At 50.8% G+C, this 23,210-nt stretch overlaps 2 protein-coding genes across 2 annotated transcripts; both read right to left on the bottom strand.

The window, feature by feature from the left end:
* Nucleotides 1-7,659: 7,659 nt before the first annotated feature.
* Nucleotides 7,660-11,683, bottom strand: LOC142915523 (uncharacterized). Its single transcript, XM_076061279.1, has 3 exons — nucleotides 11,603-11,683; nucleotides 9,006-9,735; nucleotides 7,660-7,682 (listed from the first exon to the last, which is right to left on the bottom strand). The coding sequence occupies exons 2-3, from the start codon at nucleotides 9,694-9,696 to the stop codon at nucleotides 7,660-7,662; spliced, it is 714 nt and encodes a 237-aa protein (XP_075917394.1). The 5' UTR covers nucleotides 9,697-9,735; nucleotides 11,603-11,683.
* A 5,594-nt stretch (nucleotides 11,684-17,277) lies between these two features.
* Nucleotides 17,278-21,151, bottom strand: LOC142915501 (uncharacterized). Its single transcript, XM_076061256.1, has 3 exons — nucleotides 21,075-21,151; nucleotides 20,696-20,761; nucleotides 17,278-19,591 (listed from the first exon to the last, which is right to left on the bottom strand). The coding sequence occupies exon 3, from the start codon at nucleotides 19,106-19,108 to the stop codon at nucleotides 18,488-18,490; it is 621 nt and encodes a 206-aa protein (XP_075917371.1). The 5' UTR covers nucleotides 19,109-19,591; nucleotides 20,696-20,761; nucleotides 21,075-21,151; the 3' UTR covers nucleotides 17,278-18,487.
* Nucleotides 21,152-23,210: the final 2,059 nt, after the last annotated feature.

Here is a 23,210-nt window from a genome sequence, read left to right on the forward strand (position 1 = left end):
GAGGCTGAGTCGACCTAGGGGAGGCCCAGAACCGGTTCAAATAATCGTCACTGGGTGTTGGCTGTGGGCGGGAATCAAACTCGGGTCGTTATGTTCGTAGAGCAGCGCACTAACCGCTAGACTACCGCCACACACGTTACACACACACACGCACAGTACACACACACACATGCACAGTACACACACACACAGTACACACACACACGCACAGTGCACACACACACAGTACACACACACGCACAGTACACACGCTCGCACACAACAACCGCCATTCGCCACTAAGTGGCGGTGACGTCACCACGACGCTTGTGCCAGGCTATGTGCACCCTGAGGCCACGTGAAGTGTCGAACGCCCGCTGGCAGGAGGTCACGGGGCAGACCCAGGTGCCACGGGTCGACTGACTGAGATGACTGGCTGATGCACCACCTGTGCCCCCTACTGTGCCAACCTGCTGTGCTTTAGCCACCCGGCGCTCCGCTCGTTGTTCTGAGCGTCGCTCCTCCGCCCTCCGTTGTTGTTGGAGGGCGACTACCTCCAACTGCCCAATAGCGTCCTTCACGAGCCTCCTCCACAGAGGCAGATCTTGACACCGCTTGTACCAGTCATCGGCAAGTCCACTCAGCTCCACGTCCTCCTGTACCACATCACTCCATCTCTTCTCTAGCCCGTGCCGCGCCCGCTTAGCCCCCTCAATCCGGCCGAACAAAAGCTGTTTCGGCATGCGGTGGCTGGGCATGCGGGCTACATGACCCAGCCATCGCAGCCTTGCCCGCCGGAGGAGCTCACCGATGGGACCCTGCCCAGATCTTTCAAGGATTTGTGAGCTCCTCACACAATCCAGTCTGGTTAAACCCAGGATGGATCGTAGGCAGGCCAGCCTAAATGTTTCTAACCGGCGAAGATGCTTCATTAAGAGGGTCCACGTTTCGCAAGCGTAGAGAAGGGAGGGAATGACCGTGGCCGAGAAGACCTGAAGCTTAGTGCGGAGCGACAGACCAGGTAGCTTCCACACAGCGTTACGCAACCGATGAAAAGATATTGCCGCTCGACTGATTCGGAGTGAGACCTCTGCTGTTAAACCAGAACCGGTCATGAGCACACTGCCAAAGTATGGGAAACTCTCCACTCTCTCCACAACTGCCCTATCACCAATTGGGAGTTATGGGGGTCGAGTGTCCGATGGTACAAAATACCCAGGCAGGTGCTTAGTTTTGGTGGGGCTGATGGTAAGGCCCCAACTCTTAGTGGCACGCTCCAGTCTCAGCAGCAGCGTCTCCAACTCCTCCTCTGACTGAGCAGCTATTACCAAATCATCAGCATACATAACGTAGTTGAGCAATAGGGAGCCATCCCTTGACCGCACCCGGGCATCGATCAGCCTCCCAATATATCTGTACCATATGGAGATTCCCCCTGTACAGCTATTGAAGGCTTCACAAACTACATGGTCAAAATAGATGTTAAATAATGTGGGAGCCAGAGGACATCCCTGTCGCACCCCAAGGTGTACAGGGAATGGCTCTGACTCCCGGCCACGTAGTTTTACCCGGGCCCGCTCACCATCATGAAGGTCCTTAATGATCGTGAGCAGAGGGTCAGGTACTCCAAAAGCACGAAGAACGACCCAGAGCCCAGGCGTACTGATGGTATCATAGGCCTTGACCAGGTCAATAAAGCAGAGATGTAGGTCTTGTTGGAATTCCCTACACCTCTGCTGTAGCAGACGGACAGAAAATATGGCATCTGTGCAGGACCGCCCTTTCCTGAAACCGCATTGGGGCTCCGCAAGCCTCTCCTCAGCGTACCTGGCAAGGCGATGCTGAATAATCCTTGCCAGGACCTTTCCCGGCACACTGAGGATTGAGATGCCCCTGTAGTTGTTACAGTCTCTGCGGTCCCCCTTAAAAAGGGGGGACCACCAGGGCATCCTTCCAATCCTGCGGAACCCGTCCAGTGGTCCAGACTGTTGTTATGATGTCATATAGGGCAGTCTGTGCACAAACGCCACCCTCCCTCAGCATTTCGCTTGGGAGATCATCTCTGCCCGCTGCCTTTCCTGGTCTCAGACTCCGGATCGCCTTCAGTACTTCCTCAACAGATGGCACCTCAGCCAGCCACTCACAGGGGGTGACTTCTTCCAATATGAGGCACCGCAGCCTCAGCAGGGTCATCCTCACTTTGTGCCACGATGTTTTCCTGGCTGAGGGATTTTCCCTCCCCCAGGACCTCACAGAAATGCTCAGCAAATCTGCAAACCTGTTCCTGGGGGTTGGAGATTGGATCACCGTTTTTTCCCCTAATGATGGTAATAGGTGTGGCGCTGCAGGTTACTTTTTTGATGGAGTTAAATAGAGATTTGTGATCACGGGCCACTGAGGCAGACTCCATCTCCTCAGCAGCCCGCGACCACCACCCATCCTTGCAGCGCCTCACGGCTCTCCGAACCTCCGAGCGAAGGCTGCGGTAAGCCTCCTCATTCTCTGACGTGGGATTCTGTAGCCGATGGCAGTGGGCCTGTCGCTTTTTCTCAACCATCCTGAACACCTCCTCTGTCAGCCAGGGTCTCTGGGGAGGTCTGGACCGCGTACCCAAAGCAGCCATTACAGCTGCATGAGTCACAGTCCTAAACCTCGCCCATTTACCCTCGACATCAGGAGGAGTCGGGGACGATGCCAATCCCAGCCGCAAGCGATGATGAAATTCTCGCTTGCAACTTTCATCAGATAACTGAGACCAGGCCACTTCAGGTCGGAATGGGGTCCTGGGTGTACACCCACCACCGGAGTGGAAGAATGGCAGGCGCATCTTACAGATGACTAGTCGATGGTCAGAGGGCAGATCAGCTCCACGGTAGGTCCTGGTGTCAAGGACATGGGCTCGCATCCGCTGGTCCGTCACTATGTAGTCCAGCAGATGTTCTTGCTTGGACCCGGCATGCATCCATGATGTTGTGTGGATGCGCCGATGCCGGAACAGCGTGTTGGTAATTACAAGCCCATGGGCTGCACAACAATCTAGCAGCCTCCTACCGTTGTTATTGAGCTGATCTGGCCCATGCCCTCCAATCACTCCAGACCAGGTGCCAGTATCATGACCAACTCGGGCATTAAAGTCACAGACACAACAGACACAACACACACAGAGACACACACACAGAGACACACACACAGAGACACACAACACACACAGACACACACACACTGAGACACGCACACAGAGACAGACACAACACAAATGTCTCCCCGTGTAGTCTCCCTGACGGGCTGCGCGAGGCTTACAGACACACACACACACACAGAGACACACACACAGAGACACACACACACAGACACACACACAGACAGACACAACACACACACAGACACACACACAGACAGACACAACACAAATGTCTCCCTGTGTAGTCTCCCTGACGGGCTGCGTGAGGCTTACACACACAGAGACACACACACAGAGACACACACAGAGGTACACCCACACACAGAGACACACACACACACAGAGACTCACACAGATACACACAGACACACACACAGACACAGAGACACACACACACAACACAAATGTCTCCCCGTGTAGTCTCCCTGACGGGCTGCGTGAGGCTTACAGAGACACACACACAGAGACACACACACAGAGACACACACACACACACACAGAGACACACACAGAAACACACAGAGACACACACACAGAGACACACACAGACACACACAGAGACACACACACAGAGACACACACACAGACACACACAGAGACACACACACAGAGACAGACACACACACAGACAGACACAACACAGAGACACACACACACACAGAGACACACACACACAGAGACACACACAGATACACACAGACACACACAGAGACACAGACAGAGACACACACATAGAGACACAACACAAATGTCTCCCCGTGTAGTCTCCCTGACGGGCTGCGTGAGGCTGACAGAGCCCGCGCGTCTTTGTGGGCCTCAGGCTGTGAGGGCGAGAGGTCGGCTTCACTCTCTCACTCACCGCCCTCGTTGTTGTGTCGCCCGCTCTCGTTCACGTTTTTGTTTTATTATAGTCGTAGTAGTTGTTGATATTACAGTATTAGTTATTATAGCAGTTCATGTTTTTACTATTGTAATTGTTTATATTATTGCTGTTGTAAGTTGTTGATGTTATTATTAGTGTTATAGTTATGATTGTAGATGTTGTTATTATAGTAGTTATACTTATGATTATAGATGTTGTGGTGATGGTGGTGCTGGTTGTTAGTCTCCTCAGAACACACAGCCGCCTTCTCCCGCCAAAACGCGACACTCTGGTGGTGGAGGGAGAGGGTCGTGGGCGAAACCAACGCGAGCAGCGGGCGAGGGAGGGGTGAATGCCACCGGCGAACTTAAATTGTTTTAATTTAGGAGGGTACACAGCAAACCCCACCTTTCACTAACGCTAGCGAGCCCCTCTTGCTTCTTGTCGCTATGGATGAAATAATTAAACATCAAACAAATTCGCTACATTTATTCAGCTCGTCTTGAGTTGATGCTTTTCATCCCCCTCCCCCTCTCCGGGCTATACTTGGTATAGTCGGAAACGCAGCAGCGCCTTATCTAGTCTATGCTATTTACCATGGGCCTTAATCTGGGCTATGAAATAAAGTTCAATGTCACGTACAATGGAGCTGACCAATTAAAAAACACCCACAAAATATCAACACCACGTGACTCGTGGTGGGAGGGGGGTTGCCATCTTGGTAAGGGAGAAGCCACCACACACCCCCCTACCCAAGATGACCGCCCACACGTTGTTTGACTGGTTGTTGGGGAGAACCTCTGATAGCCAATAGCGACTATTAGGCGACTATTCACACTCGACTATTGCGGAGCTGTAGAAGCCCATCACGCTTTTACCCCGTCGTGGTCTTTGCGCAGGCAAAGTGAGTTCTCAGGCCCGTACGGGCGTACAGCCGTTTCAATACGGGCAAACAACAATACAAATCCGTGTCGATTTGTTTGTGTTTCTTCCTTGTGATGGGACTTTGTAGGATTAACGTTGAGATTTATAAGGGGCACGGGGTGATCAGTAAGGTCTGAATTGGTCTGTAATAAGGTAGGGCACTGATAAGGGGTTGACAGCTGTGTAGTGTATAGTGTAGTATAATGTATAGGATGAACGTTGAGATTTATAAGGGGCACGGGGTGATCAGTAAGGTCTGAATTGGTCTGTAATAAGGTAGGGCACTGATAAGGGGTTGACAGCTGTGTAGTGTATAGTGTAGTATAATGTATAGGATGAACGTTGAGATTTATAAGGGCCACGGGGTGATCGACAAGGTCTGAATTGGTATGTAATAAGGCAGAGCGCCGATAAGGGGTTGACAGCTGTGTAGTGTATAGTGTAGTATAATGTATAGGATGAACGTTGAGATTTATAAGGGCCACGGGGTGATCAGTAAGGTCTGAGTTGGTCTGCAATAAGGTAGGGCACTGATAAGTGGTTGAGAGTTATGCTACTGACACTAACGGTGTGACTATGCATACGTAGTCGTTCAGAGTGTTCAACGTCGGCCTGGGTGCTGCGGTCGTCCAGGCGGGCACCGTTCTGGCCCACGCAGTGGCCGCGTGTCGCGGGAAGGCCGGCGAGGCGACCACAGATGTCTCGTGGCCACGGTGAAGTGGAGGAGCGAGCCGGGCGAATCATGGATGGACGCGCTGCGCTGCAAGAATTCCGATTTTATCCGGCGAGCGGCGGGGCGAATTTTCAAAACATTTTCAGTCAGGGTAAATATGACACTTTGGCCGCACGTCCCTGATGGCAGCACCGCATTGACACGGGCAACGCTGCTTCCGTACGCCAGAATTCACACGGGCTCAGTCGTCAGGAGGAGGACCACGTTCGCCACTGCGGTCGACGAGGGGAGCTCACGTTGTTCCCGTTAAGAAACACGATGGGAGTCTGCGGCTTCGCGCAGATTTCCGCCAATTGAACAAGGTCTCGGTGGCAGATGCACACCCGCTCCCACGGATGGACAATTCATTGGATGCCCTGTCGGCTGTGTGGGTTTTCTACCACACTTGACTTGTCGTCGGGGTGTTGGCAGTTGCCTCTTGATGAGAGCTCTAAACCAAATCCTGTGTTCTGAACACCTCGGGCTCTAAATTTTGATTTAAAGCTTTCGTGACTGCAGTGATTCATATTCTTAGCTCTTTCGGTAAAGTCACGTTGAAGGGAAACAATAAAATAATAAAATATATATAATAAAAACATTCTCACGAGGTTTCGACCATAACGCAAATGGTCATCATCAGTTTGTGTTATGGTCGAAACGTCGTGAGAATTTTTATTGTTTTATATATATTTTATTATTTTATTGTTTCCCTTCAACGTGGTGACTTTACCGAAAGAGCTAAGAACACCTCGGGCTCTGTTCCAGTTTAATTGTCTCCCGATGTGACTCCACTCGGCTCCTGTCACGTTCCAGCGACTCACGCAGCTGGTCCTAGCAGGCCTCCAATGGGACTCGCGCCTCGTTTATTTGGACGACGTGATCGTCTTCGGACGCACGTTCCAGGAGCAGCGGCCGCGATCGGTGTTTGTTCAAAGTTCGGGCGGCCAATCTTACGTTTAAACCACAGTCAAGTGTCACCTCCTGCAGACATCGATTCGCTACTTGGGGCGCGTCGTCAGCGAGTCCGGGGATAGCCACGGACCCCAACAAAACTGCGTGCGTGCGCAACATGGCCAACCCCCACGTCGGTGGGTGACGTTTGCAGATTTGTCGTATTACCGCCGCTTTGTGCCCAAATTTTGCAAAAATTGCAAAACTGCTCCACGCTCTCACCGCGAAAAGGCCAAAGATTTCGGTGGGGGGGGGTGGAGGAGGAGGAAACCTCGTTTGTCACGCCGGGGGACGGCCTCGTGACTGCTTTGTGATGTCATACACCAACGTGCATTGAGGCCCTTGTAAGGACTGCTTTGTGACGTCATACACCAACGTGCATTGAGGCCCTTGTAAGGACTGCTTTGTGACGTCATACACCAACGTGCATTGAGGCCCTTGTAAGGACTGCTTTGTGACGTCATACACCAACGTGCATTGAGGCCCTTATAAGGACTGCTTTGTGACATCATACACAAACACACCACATCCGGGGGCTCGCTCTAATGAGTTGAAAAACATTCCAAGGGGCAATTCAGTGGCCCTGTATCTACACAAGTTTTTTGGGACGACCTCCGGAGGGAGAATACTAGCGGGGGGGGGGGGGGTTGATGACATTAAACGCCAGGAGGTCCGCGGAGCCAGAAGCAAAGATGACCCAAGGCTGGCCCCATGAATCCTCAGGAGGCGTGAAAGTGGCAGGAGCTTTGAGCTTTTGATGCGTCTAAGAGAATTAATGAAGCAAGGTAGAAATTCCTACATAACAGGTACCGTGTACAAACTTCACATTCGTCAGTCCTGCACAGACAGATTCCGAGTAGTACTCGCAATCAGCCTTAAGTTGAGATTTGCAGAAGCAAAAGCTCTGATCAATTAAGAGTTCAGTTATTGCTCAAGCAGATGAAGTATCACTGAAAGTTTTATTTTATTTTTTCTTAATATTTCGAGTCACTTGCAGAGTCAAGGACCTCAAGAAGGTGTACTGCACTAAGCTAAGAGTTTGTGATAAAGTTAAGACTCGTGACAAATGGAGACTTGAGTCGCACACCGATAACAAGTGCGCATTAACTTATTGTCCAAGGGATAGGCTGACCGGGTGTTCAACTCCCCACACTCGCCTCGGCACTCTCGCAGGCCAATGGCAATTTCTGGTTCGGACTGCAGAAGGTTGGAATCGCACCACCAGGAGCAGGCAACAAGCAGCAGTGGTAGTGGTGGATGGATGAATTTTTATTATGAACGGGTGTTGATTTACCTTGCATCAACACCATCATCAACATCACTAACAACATTCAAAACATCATCAACATCAAAATCATTAACACCATCTTCAACATCATCAACATCGTCTCTCTCTTTCTCTCTGTCTCTTTGTGTCTCTCTGTGTATATCTCCCCGTCTCTTTCCCCATGCCTCTCCCTATCCATCTCTCTGTGTGGCCATGTATCTCTCTGTCTCTCTGTGTCTCCGCTGTCTCTGTGTCTCTGTATTTCTCCCCGTCTCTTTCCCCATGCCTCTCCCTATCCGTCTCTCTGTGTGGCCATGTATCTCTCTGTCTCTCCGTGTCTCTCTCTGTCTCCCTGTCTGTGTCTATCTCGCTTTCGGTTTGAGCGGTCGATGTCCCGCAGAGGGCGGTGGAAATGATAAAACATTTTTTTTTTACAATGAACATTAAGTAAATACAATTAAACATCCCGGCATCGAGTTGCAGTTTGTAAAATTAACTCTCAAATTACGATTCTCGCTACGCATCATCACACGGCGGATATACGCACAATCGTCGTGTTCGGCAAAGGAATGACAAATCCTCTTCAAGTCAATATATTAAAATATGATCGCCCGTGAAGAACCAACGGTGAACGAGCAGTTAACAATGAACACCGGCAAAGTGGCTCAGTGGAAAAGGGGGCCAGATTCAATCCCTGGTTGACTCAGCCCATCAACATCACAACTAAAGTGAGCACCACTCTGCAGGGAAGTGAACCTGCAGTGTGCCACAGCTACCGCGCTCCTTTCCTCTCGCACATCCAGCCCTCTCACTCTCTCCTTCATTTCTACCCCACACCTCTCCCTCCCTCCCCCCCGCTCACCCTCTCCTTACAGCACCCCGTGTCCCTCTCACTCTCTCCCTCCCTCCCTCTCCTGGCCTCCCTCTGGGCTCCTAATCGGAACGAATCTCCCCAACAATCTCAACAGACCCCTCTGCCTCTCTCCCTCTCCACCTCCTCTCCCGCCCTCCCTCTCTCCACCTCCACTCCCACCCTCCCTCTCTCCACCTCCTCTCCCGCCCTCCCTCTCTCCACCTCTTCTCCCACCCTCCCTCTCTCCACCTCCTCTCCCGCCCTCCCTCTCTCCACCTCCTCTCCCGCCCTCCCTCCCGCTCTCTCCCTGTCGGTTCCTAATCGGCACGACCCTTCCCGGCAGCCCCACGGCGCCCACGGCTGCGGCGATCTGCCGCAGCGTCCGTCTCTGCTCCGCCGCCGCCCCCGTCTGCGGCCGCCCCCCCTCCACGTCCCGGCGGCCTCCCTCTCTCGCTCTCCCCACCTCTCGCCTCGTCGCCTCCACCGCCCTCTCCACCAGTCTGTCGACCGTCCTCTTGTTCTCCCTCGCGGCAATATCAAACCGAGCTTGCTGCGCCTCGGTCCTTGACCGCGAGTCGCCGACCCTCTGATCCACTCGCCTCCTCGCGTCTGCCTGTCTGTCCCACGCAGCCCTCTCCGCCTCCAGCCTCTCTCTCCCCGCCTCCTCCCTGTTGAGCGTCCTCTCTTCGCCAATGGCTCGTCTCACCCACGCCGTCAGCAGCCTGGCTCTCTCCGCGTTGGGCATCGCCATCTCCACGTCCTCCCCGCGGGGCACCGACCGGTTCACTAGCCTCCTCACGGGCATCTCTCTCCGCCACTGGTCCCTGTCTGCGATGAGCCCCTGTCGGGCCCGCACGCCCGCAGCAGCCGGCTCTCTCCTCGGCTCCCTCTCGACCCCCCTCTCTCCCCCTCGCCTCGCTTCCTCCTCCCTGCCGCGTCCTCTCCTCGCTCCCCCTCCCCTCTCCATGGCGCTCCTCTGGATGCCGCTTTGGCCCACACACGCTTCCTGTACCGTCACAAACATTGCCATCATCGTCAAAACACAAGTACACACACAGATACACACGCAGATACATACACACACACACAGACACACACACAGATACACACGCAGACAAACACATATAACAATAACCGCCATTCACCACTAAGTGGCGGTGATGTCACCACGACGCTTGTGCCAGGCAATGTGCACCCTGAGGCCACGTGAAGTGTCGAACGCCCGCTGGCAGGAGGTCACGGGCAGACCCAGGTGCCACGGGTCGACTGACTGAGATGACTGGCTGATGCACCACCTGTGCCCCCTACTGTGTCAACCCGCTGTGCTTTAGCCACCCGGCGCTCCGCTCGTTGTTGTGAGCGTCGCTCCTCCGCCCTCCGTTGTTGTTGGAGGGCGACTGCCTCCAACTGCCCAGTAGCGTCCTTCACGAGTCTCCTCCACAGAGGCCGATCTTGACACCGCTGGTACCGGTCATCGGCAAGTCCACTCAGCTCCACGTCCCCCTGTACCACATCACTCCATCTCTTCTCTAGCCCGTGCCGCGCCCGATTAGCCCCCTCAATCCGGCCGAACAGAAGCTGTTTCGGCATGCAGTGGCTGGGCATGCGGGCTACATGACCCAGCTATCGAAGCCTTGCCCGCCGGAGGAGCTCACCGATGGGACCTTGCCCAGATCTTTCAAGGATTTGTGAGCTCCTCACACAATCCAGTCTGGTTAAACCCAGGATGGATCGCAGGCAGGCCAGCCTAAATGTTTCTAACCGGCGAAGGTGTTCCATTAGGGGGGTCCACGTTTCGCAAGCGTAGAGAAGGGAGGGAATGACCGTGGCCGAGAAGACCTGAAGCTTAGTGCGGAGCGACAGACCAGGTAGCTTCCACACAGCGTTACGCAACTGATGAAAAGATATTGCCGCTCGACTGATGCGGAGTGAGACCTCTGCTGTTAAACTGGAGCCAGTCATAAGCACACTGCCCAGGTATGGGAAACTCTCCACTCTCTCCACAACTGCCCCATCACCGATTGGGAGTTGTGGGGGTGATAGTGTCCGATGGTACAAAATACCCAGGCAGGTGCTTAGTTTTGGTGGGGCTGATGGTAAGGCCCCACCTCTTAGTGGCACGCTCCAGTCCCAGCAGCAGCGTCTCCAACTCCTCCTCTGACTGAGCAGCTATTACCAAATCATCAGCATACATAACGTGGTTGAGCAATAGGGAGCCATCCCTTGACCGCACCCGGGCATCGATCAGCCTTCCATTATATCTGTACCATATGGAGATTCCCCCGGTACAACTATTGAAGGCTTCACGAACTACGTGGTCAAAATAGATGTTAAATAATGTGGGAGCCAGAGGACACCCCTGTCGCACCCCAAGGTGTACAAAGAATGGCTCTGACTCCCGGCCACGTAGTTTTACCCGGGCCCGCTCACCATCATGAAGGTCCTTAATGATCGTGAGCAGAGGGTCAGGTACTCCAAAAGCATGAAGCACAACCCAGAGCCCAGGCCTACTGATGGTATCATAGGCCTTGACCAGGTCAATAAAGCAGAGATGTAGGTCTTGTTGGAATTCTCTACACCTCTGCTGTAGCAGACGGACAGAAAATATGGCATCTGTGCAGGACCGCCCTATCCTGAAACCGCATTGGGGCTCCGCAAGCCTCTCCTCAGCGTGCCTGGCAAAGCGATGCTGAATAAGCCTTGCCAGGACCTTTCCCGGCACACAGACACACACACACAGACACACACACAGACACACACTCACAGACACACACACAGACACACACAGACAACGCTAACCGCTACACTGCAATGAGTTACGCTTCCACGTGCGAGGATCACGTGACAGATTTGACGTCACAGCACCAACTTACCCGCTTGAGGCTGAGTCGACCTAGGGGAGGGCCCAGGAGTGCTGCTGCTGCTAGTGGTGGTGGCCGTGAGCGGGAATCGAACTCGGCTCGCGCGCTCAACGACTGCGCGTGTTGGGGGAGGGGCGCACCTCTGGTTGGCTGTCCCGGTCACGTGACGCACTTTAACCAATCCGTGCAACGTACATATTTGGGGAGGAGCGCACCGTCTGGTTGGCTGTCCTGATCACGTGACGCATTTTAACCAATCCGTGCAACGTACATTTGCGAGGTACGCACCTCTGGTTGGCTGTCCCGGTCACGTGACGCACGTTAACCAATCCGTGCAACGTACATTTTTTGTGAGGGGCGCACCCTCTGGTTGGCTGTCCAGATCACGTGACGCGCTTTAACCAATCCGTGCAACGTACACGTTTGGTGAGGGGCGCACCCTCTGGGTTGGCTGCTTGGTCCCGGTCACGTGACGCACTTCAACCAATCCGTGCCGCGTTAGCAGCAGTAACGACAGAGCTGGGTGTTTGTATTAATTATGGCTGTTACACATTTCACTCTTGTAGAGTGGCAATGTCGTTAGTGCAAGGCAGAGTTGGTAGTTAATTGTAGTGTCATTATTTTTTACAATTTTGTACAAGTAACATGATAAAGCGTTATCTTTCAGCTGACCAGAGTTTTGATGAGTGTTAAGAGATTCACATTTGTATGCAGCCTTTGGCAAAGAGGCATCTGTGGGGGGCTAGTGCCCCCCTCCCCACTCCTCATTACGTGGGGGGGGGGGCTGATCTCCCCCTCCCCACTCCCCGTGAGCGGGTGGGGTGTGACGTCAGCCCCCCCCCCCACCACTCACGGCTGTTTAAGAGTTAATTAATGATTTATACTAAGCCGTCGTGTCAACAAGGCTGTGCCACGACACGTATTGAGTACAATTCTTAAAGATTGTGTGTCTTGTGTGTGTGCGTTGTTCCTCAAGGCTGGGATTTAGAATGAAACCGTGCGAATTTTTACCGTGTTCATATTGTCATCTTAATTGGAAGCTTCCTTCATTAACAGAACTTCCCAGTTTGCTGAGAGAAATATCAAATAGTCCGCTCAACACAAATACAGTTGTGTCATTTTAATAACGCACGTTGATATTTAGCGCCTGCTAGTGATGCCAGGGCTGGGCACACAGGAAGGAGTTTGTGCAACAGCGTTGTGTAACAGTCTGATTGTGTACATCACAGCCTGTCATAGACTTGGTGGTGGTGGTGAGGGTGGTGATGGTGGTGGTGATGGTGGTGAGGGTGAGTGAGGGTGGTGGTGGTGAGGGTGGTGGTGGTGATGGTGAGGGTGGTGAGGGTGATGGTGGTGGTGATGGTGGTGATGGTGATGATGGTGATGGTGGTGAGGGTGATGGTGGTGATGGTGGTGGTGGTGAGGGTGATGGTGGTGATGGTGGTGGTGGTGAGGGTGATGGTGGTGATGGTGGTAGTGGTGATGGTGGTGGTGGTGAAGAGGGTGATGGTGAGGGTGGTGAGGGTGATGGTGGTGATGGTGGTAGTGATGATGGTGGTGGTGATGGTGGTGGTGAGGGTGGTGGTGGTGGTGAGGGTGGTGGTGAGGGTGGTGGTGGTGGTGGTGGTGATGGTGGTGGTGATGGTGGTGGTGATGGTGGTGGTGATGGTGGTGAGGGTGGTGGTGATGGTGGTGATGGTGGTGAGGGTGGTGATGGTGGTGGTGGTGATGGTGGTGGTGATGGTGGTGAGGGTGGTGGTGGTGGTGAGGGTGATGGTGGTGATTGTGGTGATGGTGGTAGTGGTGATGGTGGTGGTGATGAGGGTGATGGTGAGTGTGGTGGTGGTGGTGGTGATGGTGGTGGTGATCACCACCACCAAAAAGATCTTTGTCTTTTTGGTGGTGGTGATGGTGGTAGTGGTGGTGATGATGGTGGTGGTGATGATGGTGGTGGTGATAGTGGTGGTGATGGTGGTGGTGAGGGTGGTGATGGTGGTGGTGAGGGTGGTGGTGAGGGTGGTGATGGTGGTGGTGAGGGTGATGGTGGTGGTGAGGGTGATGGTGGTGATGGTGAGGGTGGTGGTGGTGAGGGTGGTGATGATGGTGGTGATGGTGATGGTGGTGCTGGTGAGGGTGATGGTGGTGGTGAGGGTGATGGTGGTGATGGTGGTGGTGAGGGTGGTGGTGATGGTGAGGGTGGTGGTGGTGAGGGTGGTGGTGATGGTGGTGGTGAGGGTGGTGGTGGTGGTGAGGGTGGTGGTGATGGTGGTGGTGAGGGTGGTGGTGGTGATGGTGGTGATGGTGAGGGTGGTGGTGATGGTGGTGATGGTGGTGGTGATGGTGGTGCTGGTGAGGGTGATGGCGGTGGTGATGGTGGTGGTGATGTAGCTGGGTCATGTAGCCCGCATGCCCAGCCACCGCATGCCGAAGCAGCTTTTGTTCGCCCGGATTGAGGGGGCTAAGCGGGCGCGGCACGGGTTAGAGAAGAGATGGTGTGATGTGGTACAGGAGGACGTGGAGCTGAGTGGACTTGCCGATGACTGGTACCAGCGGTGTCAAGATCGGCCTCTGTGGAGGAGGCTCGTGAAGGATGCTGCTGGGCAGTTGGAGGCAGTCGCCCTCCAACAACAACGGAGGGCGGAGGAGCGACGCTCAGAACGAGCGGAGCGCCGGGTGGCTAAAGCACAGCAGGTTGGCACAGTAGGGGGCACAGGTGGTGCATCAGCCAGTCATCTCAGTCAGTCGACCCGTGGCACCTGGGTCTGCCCCGTGACCTGCCAGCGGGCATTCGACACTTCACGTGGCCTCAGGGTGCACATTGCCTGGCACAAGCGTCGTGGTGACGTCACCGCCACTTAGTGGCGAATGGCGGTTGTTGTTGTGAGTGTGTGACTGTATATGGGTAGCGGTAGTGTAGTAGTAGTTAGCGCTACGTCGCGTTATGAACCCGGGGAGGGAGTGAGAAGGAGGGAGAGAGGGGAACTTCACCTCGCCTGCTGTCGGCCGTCACTATGGAGAATGACTTCACGAACAGCGCTGCCACCGAGTGTCTGGAAGAGAGAGACAGGGAGATCCAGGCTGGGTTTGGATGCAGGCTCTATCTCCCACCCCTCTCTCTCTCCACCCCTCTCTCTTGTGCTTGTTTATTTTTATTTCACTTTTTTATTATAATTTTTCTATCTACGTGACTTTAGCGAAAGAACCAAAGAATATTCACCCACTCATTCACTCGCCCACTCACTAAACAGCTCACCCACCCACTCAATAATTCACTCCCCCACTCGCCCTCCCACTCACTCACTCACTAAATAACTCATCCGCTCACCCACACTCACTCACCCACCCACCCAATCTCTCTCCACCCTCTTTGTATCTCCCTCACCTGGGATCTCTGAGTGAGAATCCCTCCACACCAAACACCTCCCCCAGGGGGTCCTCGCCACACCTCACCAGGTACGGCCTCTCTACATCGTAATGTTGTCTCCGCTTGATGTATTGTCCCACATAGTGGTGCGCCTATGTGGGACGCACACACACGCATGCACACACACACGCATGCATGCACACACACGAGTGGGTGACTGAGTGGGTGAGTGGTGAGTAGGTGGGTGGGTGAGTGAGTGGGTGAGTGAGTGGATGAGTTAGTAAGTGGGTGGTTGAGTGAGTGAGTGGGTGAGTGGGTGTGTGGATCAGTGAGTGAGAGGATCAGTGAGTGGGTGGGTGGATCAGTGATTTAGTGGCATGGGCGAAAGAGATGGACTAGTCAGTGAGTGGATGGGTTAGAGGGTGAGTAGAGTGAGTGGTTGGGTGAGTGAGTGGATGAGTGAGTGGTTGGGTGAGTGTTAGTGTGTGGGTAAATGGAGTGGGTGAGTGGTTGGGTGAGTGGGTGGCTGAGTGAGTAGGTCAGTGAATGAGTGGGTGGACGAGTGGTTGGGTGAGTAGGTGGGTGAGTGTAACGTCTGTACTATGTTGAACTTATTTCGCACCACACGTAGCCCATCTGTGATAATCGTGCAAATCCAAATTATACAGCAGGTGTCAGGGTCGCGATGGAACCCACGACCTCCTGTACACCAGGCGAGGTAGTCAACATCTCCTAGCCACCCTGATAATGATGATGGTAGGTCCCACGACCTCCTGTACACCAGGCAAGGTAGTCAACATCTCCTAGCCACGCAGATGATGATGGTGTTGGTGGTCGTGATGGGACCCACCTGCTCCCACGTGAATGTGTCGCTCTCGACACCGACCGACTGCAGCAGACGAAGCATCGCAGGCACCGGCTTCAGCTGCGTCCCAGCGGACAGAGGCATCACGAAGCCACATGTCATCACTAACACAGACACAAAGATCCCCCGTGTAGCCTCGGCAGGCTATAGAGGCAAGTGCTGTTAGCGAAGAGAAGCACCTATCAAGGCTGCCGGCACTGTGGCACATGAGGGGGTGGGTGGCCAGCACCACGCCGAACCGCCTTTGTCTCCCCAGTGGCTTTGTTTACTACGACACACTGCTACACCAGCTACTCTTTTGAGTCAACCTAGGGGAGGCCCAGGACCGATTGTAGTGTATAGTAGTGTATATTACATTGTAGTGTATAGTAGTGCATAGTGTATAGTAGCGTATAGTACTGTAGTTTATAGTAGTGTAGGGTATAGTGTAGTGTATAGTAATGTAGTGCATAGTAGTGTAGTGTATAGTAATTGTAGTGTATAGTTGTGTATAGTGTACAGTGTATAGTTGTGTAGTGTATAGTTGTGTATAGTTGTGTAGTGTATAGTAATGTAGTGTATAGTTGTGTATAGTATAGTGTACAGTGTACAGTAGTGTATAGTATAGCGTACAGTGTATAGTATACAGTATAGTGTACAGTGTGCAGTGTATAGTGTAGTGTATAGTATAGCGTACAGTGTATAGTATAGCATACAGTGTATAGTAGTGTACAGTGTATAGTAGTACACAGAGCACCGATGAGCCCCCCCCTAAAAGCGACTCACCAGAATGTTCCTGTGAGCTCCAGCAGCGGCCAGAGACAACCTGGAGTCACCGGCACTCATCACGGCAGCGGCCAGAGACAACCTGGAGTCACCGGCACTAATCACAGCAGCTGTGGAGACAGCAGGAAGACAGCCACACTCGTCACGGCAGCTGTGAGACAGCAGGAAGACAGCGACACTCGTCACGGCAGCTGTGAGACAGCAGGAAGACAGCGACACTCGTCACGGTAGCTGTGAGACAGCAGGAAGACAGCGACACTCGTCACTGTGTGTGTACACTATGTGTGTACATTGTGTGTGTACATTGTGTGTACAATGTGTGTGTCTACACTGTGTATGTGTACACTGTGTGTGTGTACATTGTGTGTGTGTACACTGTGTGTGTACAGTGTGTACAGTGTGTGTACAGTGTGTGTACACTGTGTGTGTGTACACTGTGTGTACACTGTATGTGTACATTGTGTGTACACTGTGTGTACATTGTGTGTGTGTACATTGTGTGTGTGTGTACACTGTGTATACACTGTGTGTGTGTAGTGTGTGAACACTGTGTGTATGTACACTGTGTGTGTATACTGTGTGTGCACGCTGTTTGTGTCCGCATTGAACCGAACCCCCGGCAAGGCCATCTACTTAATGACGAGAGAAAATTCACACGAAATGTCCTTTTCAATGAAATCTTCCAGATGTAAATTGATACAAGCTTTTAATGAAGAAATAAAATAATTTAATTCAAAACACAACACGATTCGAAGATGTTTCATTTTAAAACTTCAAAACGGAGCATGGGGTACTTGCGTGAATGTGTCCTTCGTGTGCCGGAAATGTTGTGACTTTCCTGGCCTGAAGGCCGTCAATGTGTTGGACCCTTATTGGTGCACAGCGTCTCAACAACAGCAGTGGGGTTTGCTTCAACCGATAGGTACGAACATCCAGATAATTCGTGTTGTAGAGAATGTACCTCCTCCTATACGTGTAACTTTTAAATGGTATGCCTTGTAACTGATGAATGATCCGAGCTTGCTCCCTGTTTCAAAGACAATACGTTTCTCCAGAGGCAGACGCTTCGTGAAACACAAAAGTACCCTTTGACCTGTATCACAAGAACAATGGGTCTCACCTGAGTTCTCTGTACAGGTTACTTTCAAACACACACACACACTTTGTCCTAACATCACTTATTAAATTTTTGACCCTTACAGATCAAATGTTACAAGTATGCACAAAACCAGACAAGTATACATTCTAAATTATTGACAGGCATATTAACAAAATTGGATTACTGCAGTGAAATATACTGCATCACGTTACATTGTATTAACAAGAATCTTTTTTTAAAAAGTTGCAGTCTGCTTCACAGTGTATGTAAAACATACTATTGTGTAATTCAAAACGAGTAGGCCATTGCATGCTGGCGTCTGAGTGAAAATGTAGCAAATTCTAAACATTACCTACAAACTACACAACTGAGATGACACATCAATAATCGCCCCCTACTGACAGGCTCTTGTCCACATGCAGGCCGGTGCAGGGCCACCACCTTGTGCCACACAGGGGCAGCTGCTACTTGGGGATGCTCTTCGAGCGTGAGATGAGATACAAAACTCAGAGTTGCTGAGGCGATAAAGCAAGCACCATGTAAAAGCAATTATGATAATATAGTGAATGCTTGGGAGCTTATTGGCTCTTGCTCCTGGTTAGAGATCTACCCAACCCACGGGCCCACAAAGTGTTCAACTTCACATTCTTGTCATTAAAGGCCTGTGACAAAGGTGCATCTAATGGAGCAACATCGTCTCTGGCTTACACATCTACCGGGTCTCCACTTGACTTTGTATTGTCTAGGAGCAAGTCCACCCACACCTCCACTTCCACAAATTGCTGGGAGTTGCCTCGCTCTGCCTCAGTCAGAATTCTCCTCCTGCTTTACGATGTGAAGGTCCCATTTTGGAGTTGAATCTTCATCTTCACATTTTACCTTCACTTCTTCGCTCTTCACCATCACCTCTTCACATTTCACCTTCACTTCTTCGCTCTTCACCATCACTTCTTCACATTTCACCATCACCTCTTCATATTTCACCTCGATACCTTTAAAAGTGTCCAAGCTGGGATTTTCTTCCGGTTCATGTTTCATGAGGGATGGGCTCATTGCGGCACTTTGACTTTCACAAGCTGATTTCAGACTCCACTCCTTGTGGATCTTCCGATGCTTTTGTGTTCTCTGGTGTCTTCGAAAATTTGATGAATGTGCAAACGCCTTCCCACAAACACTGCACTTGAAGGGTTTCTCTCCCATGTGTGTTCTCTGGTGTGTTACAAGATTACATGAATCTGAAAACGCCTTGCCGCACAGAGTACACTTGAAGGGTTTCTCTCCTGTGTGTGTTCTCTGGTGTTTTACAAGATCAGATGACTGTGTAAATGCCTTCATGCACACACTGCACTTGAAGGGTTTCTCTCCTGTGTGTGTTCTCTGGTGTTTTTCAAGATCAGATGACTGTGCAAACGCCATCCCGCACATCGTGCACCTGAAGGGTTTCTCTCCCGTGTGTGTTCTCTGGTGTTTTACAAGATCAGATGACTGTGCAAATGCCTTCACGCACACACTGCACTTGAAGGGTTTCTCTCCTGTGTGTTCTCTGGTGTTTTTTAAGAGTAGATAAATCTGAAAATGCCTTCCCACACACACTGCACTTGAAGGGTTTCTCCCCCGTGTGTGTTCTCTGGTGTGTTACGAGATTACATGACTGTGCAAACGCCATCCCGCACATCGTGCACCTGAAGGGTTTCTCTCCTATGTGTGTTCTCTGGTGGTTCTGAAAAACTGATGGCCATGCGAATGCCTTGTTACACACAGTACATTTGAAGGGTTTCTCTCCTGTGTGACTTCTCTGGTGCCGTGTCAGATTTCCAGTCCGGTCCGTGCTGTATGCACGCTGGTCGCATTGTTGACTTGTCATAGTGCCTTTGCTCCATCAGACCAATTCCGCAGAGGAAGCGTCAGCTGCAGACAGAAAAAAAGAATATCCACACCATCTACACGTCAGGCACAGAGGAATGCACACGTGACTTACACGTCTATACTTATTAATATATTCATGATGTAGTGAAAAAGTTTCCCAAAATGATCAGATTTGATGAACGTGCAAACGCCTTACACACTGCACCTGAAGGGTTTCTCTCCACGGGCTGTTATGGCACACAATGAGAGGGAAAATGTCATTAATATGCCTGGAAGCCTTCATATCGTCAAGATTAATGTTAACTCAAAACTCTAAGCACACAAATTTGGCTGTCTGACTACAAAATGAATATTTATGAAAGCTAAATTCAGCTGACATAGCAGAGGGTGTTGAAAACAATACTATTTGTGTTGTGCAGAAATGCATAAATTAATGTTCAATCGCAACTCAGGTGTGAGTCCAGGCTCATATGTCCTTGAATGATGGGGATGTACAGTTCCGACTTCAGCTGAATGTGTGTGCTGTGTTCACCTCCTGTTTCCATTCGTATAAAGTTCCAGAGGAAAACTGAAATAAACTATTGTTTTGATATAACCTCGTGTTCAACAGAGTTAATCGACTTTACTGCAAACACAAACTTGACACTGTCACACACTGCCATGAGTAAACAGGTGGCGGTGTGACCAGAACCATGCCTGGCTACCTTCATCTGCTCAGCATTAATTCTTCCTCACTCCAAGTAATGAATCGAGGATCAATCAACATAGCCGAGGCTATCCGTGTCTGTCTCTCTCTCCCCGTGGTGAAGGTGTTCCCCTCCACACATTCAGAGTCAACAGCGGCACGCGCTTCGCGTCTTTGACCGATACATTGACGCACGTATTGTTGGTTCTTTCAGTAAAGTCACGTAGATAGAAAATAAAAATAACAGATTAAATTCAATAAGATAAAGACCACTTGTGTTGAGATCGAAACGTCGTGGGGTTTTTGCTTCATTTTCAATTTTTTTCTTTTTCTTTTAATTTATTATCTTATTTTAGTTTATTTTCTTTCTACGTGACTTTACCGAAAGAACCAAGAATATTAATTCCTGCAGTCACCAAAGTTTTAAGTCAAAACATTCACACACGTTGACAAAGCCTCACCTTGTGTTGTTGTGGGCAGGTCGCTTCTGATAACAAGAGCAGTATAGCAGCTCAAGCGGGCTTGGCCTGGTAACAAAAGAACGAAAATAAAAACTGCGTGAATATTTACAATAAAACAAAGTTACAAAGTGGCGAGCCGGGTGAAGACAAATTAAACTTAAGCGAGATAATTAAAGCAAACGCAATCAGGCGAGGGCAGGAGGCAAGGCCCCGCGTGGCTAGGCCCCGCGTTGTAAAGTTCCAACCTGGACATCGATTCCCATGCTCGCTGCTACTCAACTGACATCCCTACGAGAGAGAGGCTCTACCTTGGTAAACAACAACAACCACAACAACCACCACCACCACAACAACCACAATCGCAATGAGAATTTCTCACCTCGGATTTCAGTGCAGGAAGCTATCGCTTCCTATCGCTTCCTGTTACCTCGTGACGTCACGCGGCAGCGGGCGACATGACGTCACATCCGGGGAACGATACACGCTCCTCCCACAATGAGCAGCTCCGTAACTAAATAGAAAATAAATGTTAATGTGACTCGTCCCATGTGTCGTGGGCAATGAACTCGTCGGCTTTAACGAATAAATGATGTTAATGAGTTGCCGTCACTGGGCGAAGCTTTGCCCAAATAAGGATTGGCACTGGAACGCAATCGGCAGTGACACAAGCGGAGGTGACGTCACGCTCAAGAGCGCGGTGTAATACCTTGGTGACATGACGTCACTAGCGAGGTACACCTCCCCCTGGCGTTTCACGCCGATGAAGTACTGCTGAGTGGGGACGTCACAGAGCGGGATTGGAGTTTAAGTTGATTTAGATTAATTTTCATTGCTCCCTCCCTTGGGTGCGTGGGCTCAGCTACAACAACAACGTGGACATTATTGTGTATACACTGTGTGTGTGTACACTGTGTGTGTGTACACACACACACACAGTGTACACTGTGTGTGTGTGTGTGTACACTGTGTGTGTACACTGTGTGTGTGTGTACACTGTGTGTACATTGTATGTGTGTGTGTACACTGTGTGTACACTGTGTGTGTACACTGTGTGTGTGTACACAGTGTGTGTACACTGTGTGTGTACACTGTGTGTGTGTACACTGTGTGTACACTGTATGTGTGTGTACACTGTGTGTGTGTGCACAGTGTGTGTACACTGTGTGTGTGTACACTGTGTGTGTGCACAGTGTGTACACTGTGTGTGTGTACACTGTGTGTGTACACAATGTGTGTACATAATGTGTGTGTGTACACAATATGTGTGTGCACTGTGTGTGTGTACACAATGCGTGTTTGTGTACACTGTGTGTGTACACTCTGTTTGTGTACACTGTGTGTGTTTACACTGTGTGTTTACACTGTGTGTGTTTACTCTGTGTGTTTACACTGTGTGTACACTGTGTGTGTGTACACTGTGTCTGTGTACACTGTGTGTGTTTACACTGTGTGTGTGTGTACACTGTGTGTGTGTACACTCTGTGTGTGTGTACACTGTGTGTGTTTACACTGTGTGTGTGTACAATGTGTGTGTGTGTGTGTACACTGTGTGTGTTTACACTGTCTGTGTGTACACACACAGACACAACCTCTACCGTCAGCAGTGGATGGGTGTAGCGAGGTGCAATGCCCCCCCCCCATCTCTGTGATTAAAACACACAAACACCACTAGCCTATAATAATGAAGTGACCAAAAAGGACAAAGAGTACGTTTGACCTGTCAACTGATATAAATTCCACATTTATATGGCGTAGCCCAGTCTCTCCATAGGATCACTCCTGTTAACCTCACACACTAGTACTAAATTTATTGAGCTCTGATGCCCAAACTGTATCTTGAAATTGCAACCTTTAAAACTGCGAGACAAACGTTTTAGCGACATCACTTTCCAGCCAGAAATCTCTGCCCAAGGTGGAGCACTCTACCAATGAATCCAGTCATCTGAAATTAACGTGATTGTAACATGCATTCGGAATTCCTTTGGTCGCCCAAATCAGCCTCCGCACCTTGGCATGGATAGCGAGTCCTGCACTCACGTCAGAAGCAATAACGTCCAGCTATTTTATTTCAGCATGGCAGATTTTAAGCCATGTTGACTTGGAATAAACCTCCCCAGGTACTTGGTCCGATTGAAACTGTAAAAATAAAATTGTACCCTTAGGGGTTAGCCTGAATTGAACCCATGAGATCGGATCCAAGCGTAATGCATCAAAGCAGAACTCCCATCTCACTGGGTTTGTACAAAATATCTGTGGTAGAGTGGATTATTTGTAAATTTTGATTGAAAATCCGAAGTGTCTTCAGTTATAAGACTCCGTCATTCTTCAAGCTGCATACCAATGTTGAACAAACATTTACATTGCTTAAGGACATTTGCAGATGATACATTATTAATGTTTGAGACAGAGGGACATGCCAATGCACGTGAATGTTTTTCAATAAAACATATCAAAACTATACAGTTGCAATGATATTAAAATTAAATCCAAGCAACATTACCATTTTCCCTGCTCC

This window comes from Petromyzon marinus, unplaced genomic scaffold, assembly GCF_048934315.1.
Source record: "Petromyzon marinus isolate PM22_M1 ecotype Great Lakes invasive population unplaced genomic scaffold, UKy_Petmar_22M1.pri1.0 PM_G_Scaffold_32, whole genome shotgun sequence".
Taxonomy (NCBI): domain Eukaryota; kingdom Metazoa; phylum Chordata; class Hyperoartia; order Petromyzontiformes; family Petromyzontidae; genus Petromyzon; species Petromyzon marinus.

Bases quoted from the DNA above. Each gene is read 5' to 3' on its own strand.
- LOC142915523 (XM_076061279.1), bottom strand. From the start codon at position 9,696: ATGGAGAGGGGAGGGGGAGCGAGGAGAGGACGCGGCAGGGAGGAGGAA. The intron at 7,683-9,005 runs GTGGAGAGAGGG...GTGCGACTCAAG, and splicing joins GAGGGAGGGCGGGAGAGGAG to TCTCCATTTGTCACGAGTCT.
- LOC142915501 (XM_076061256.1), bottom strand. From the start codon at position 19,108: ATGTGCGGGATGGCGTTTGCACAGTCATCTGATCTTGAAAAACACCAG.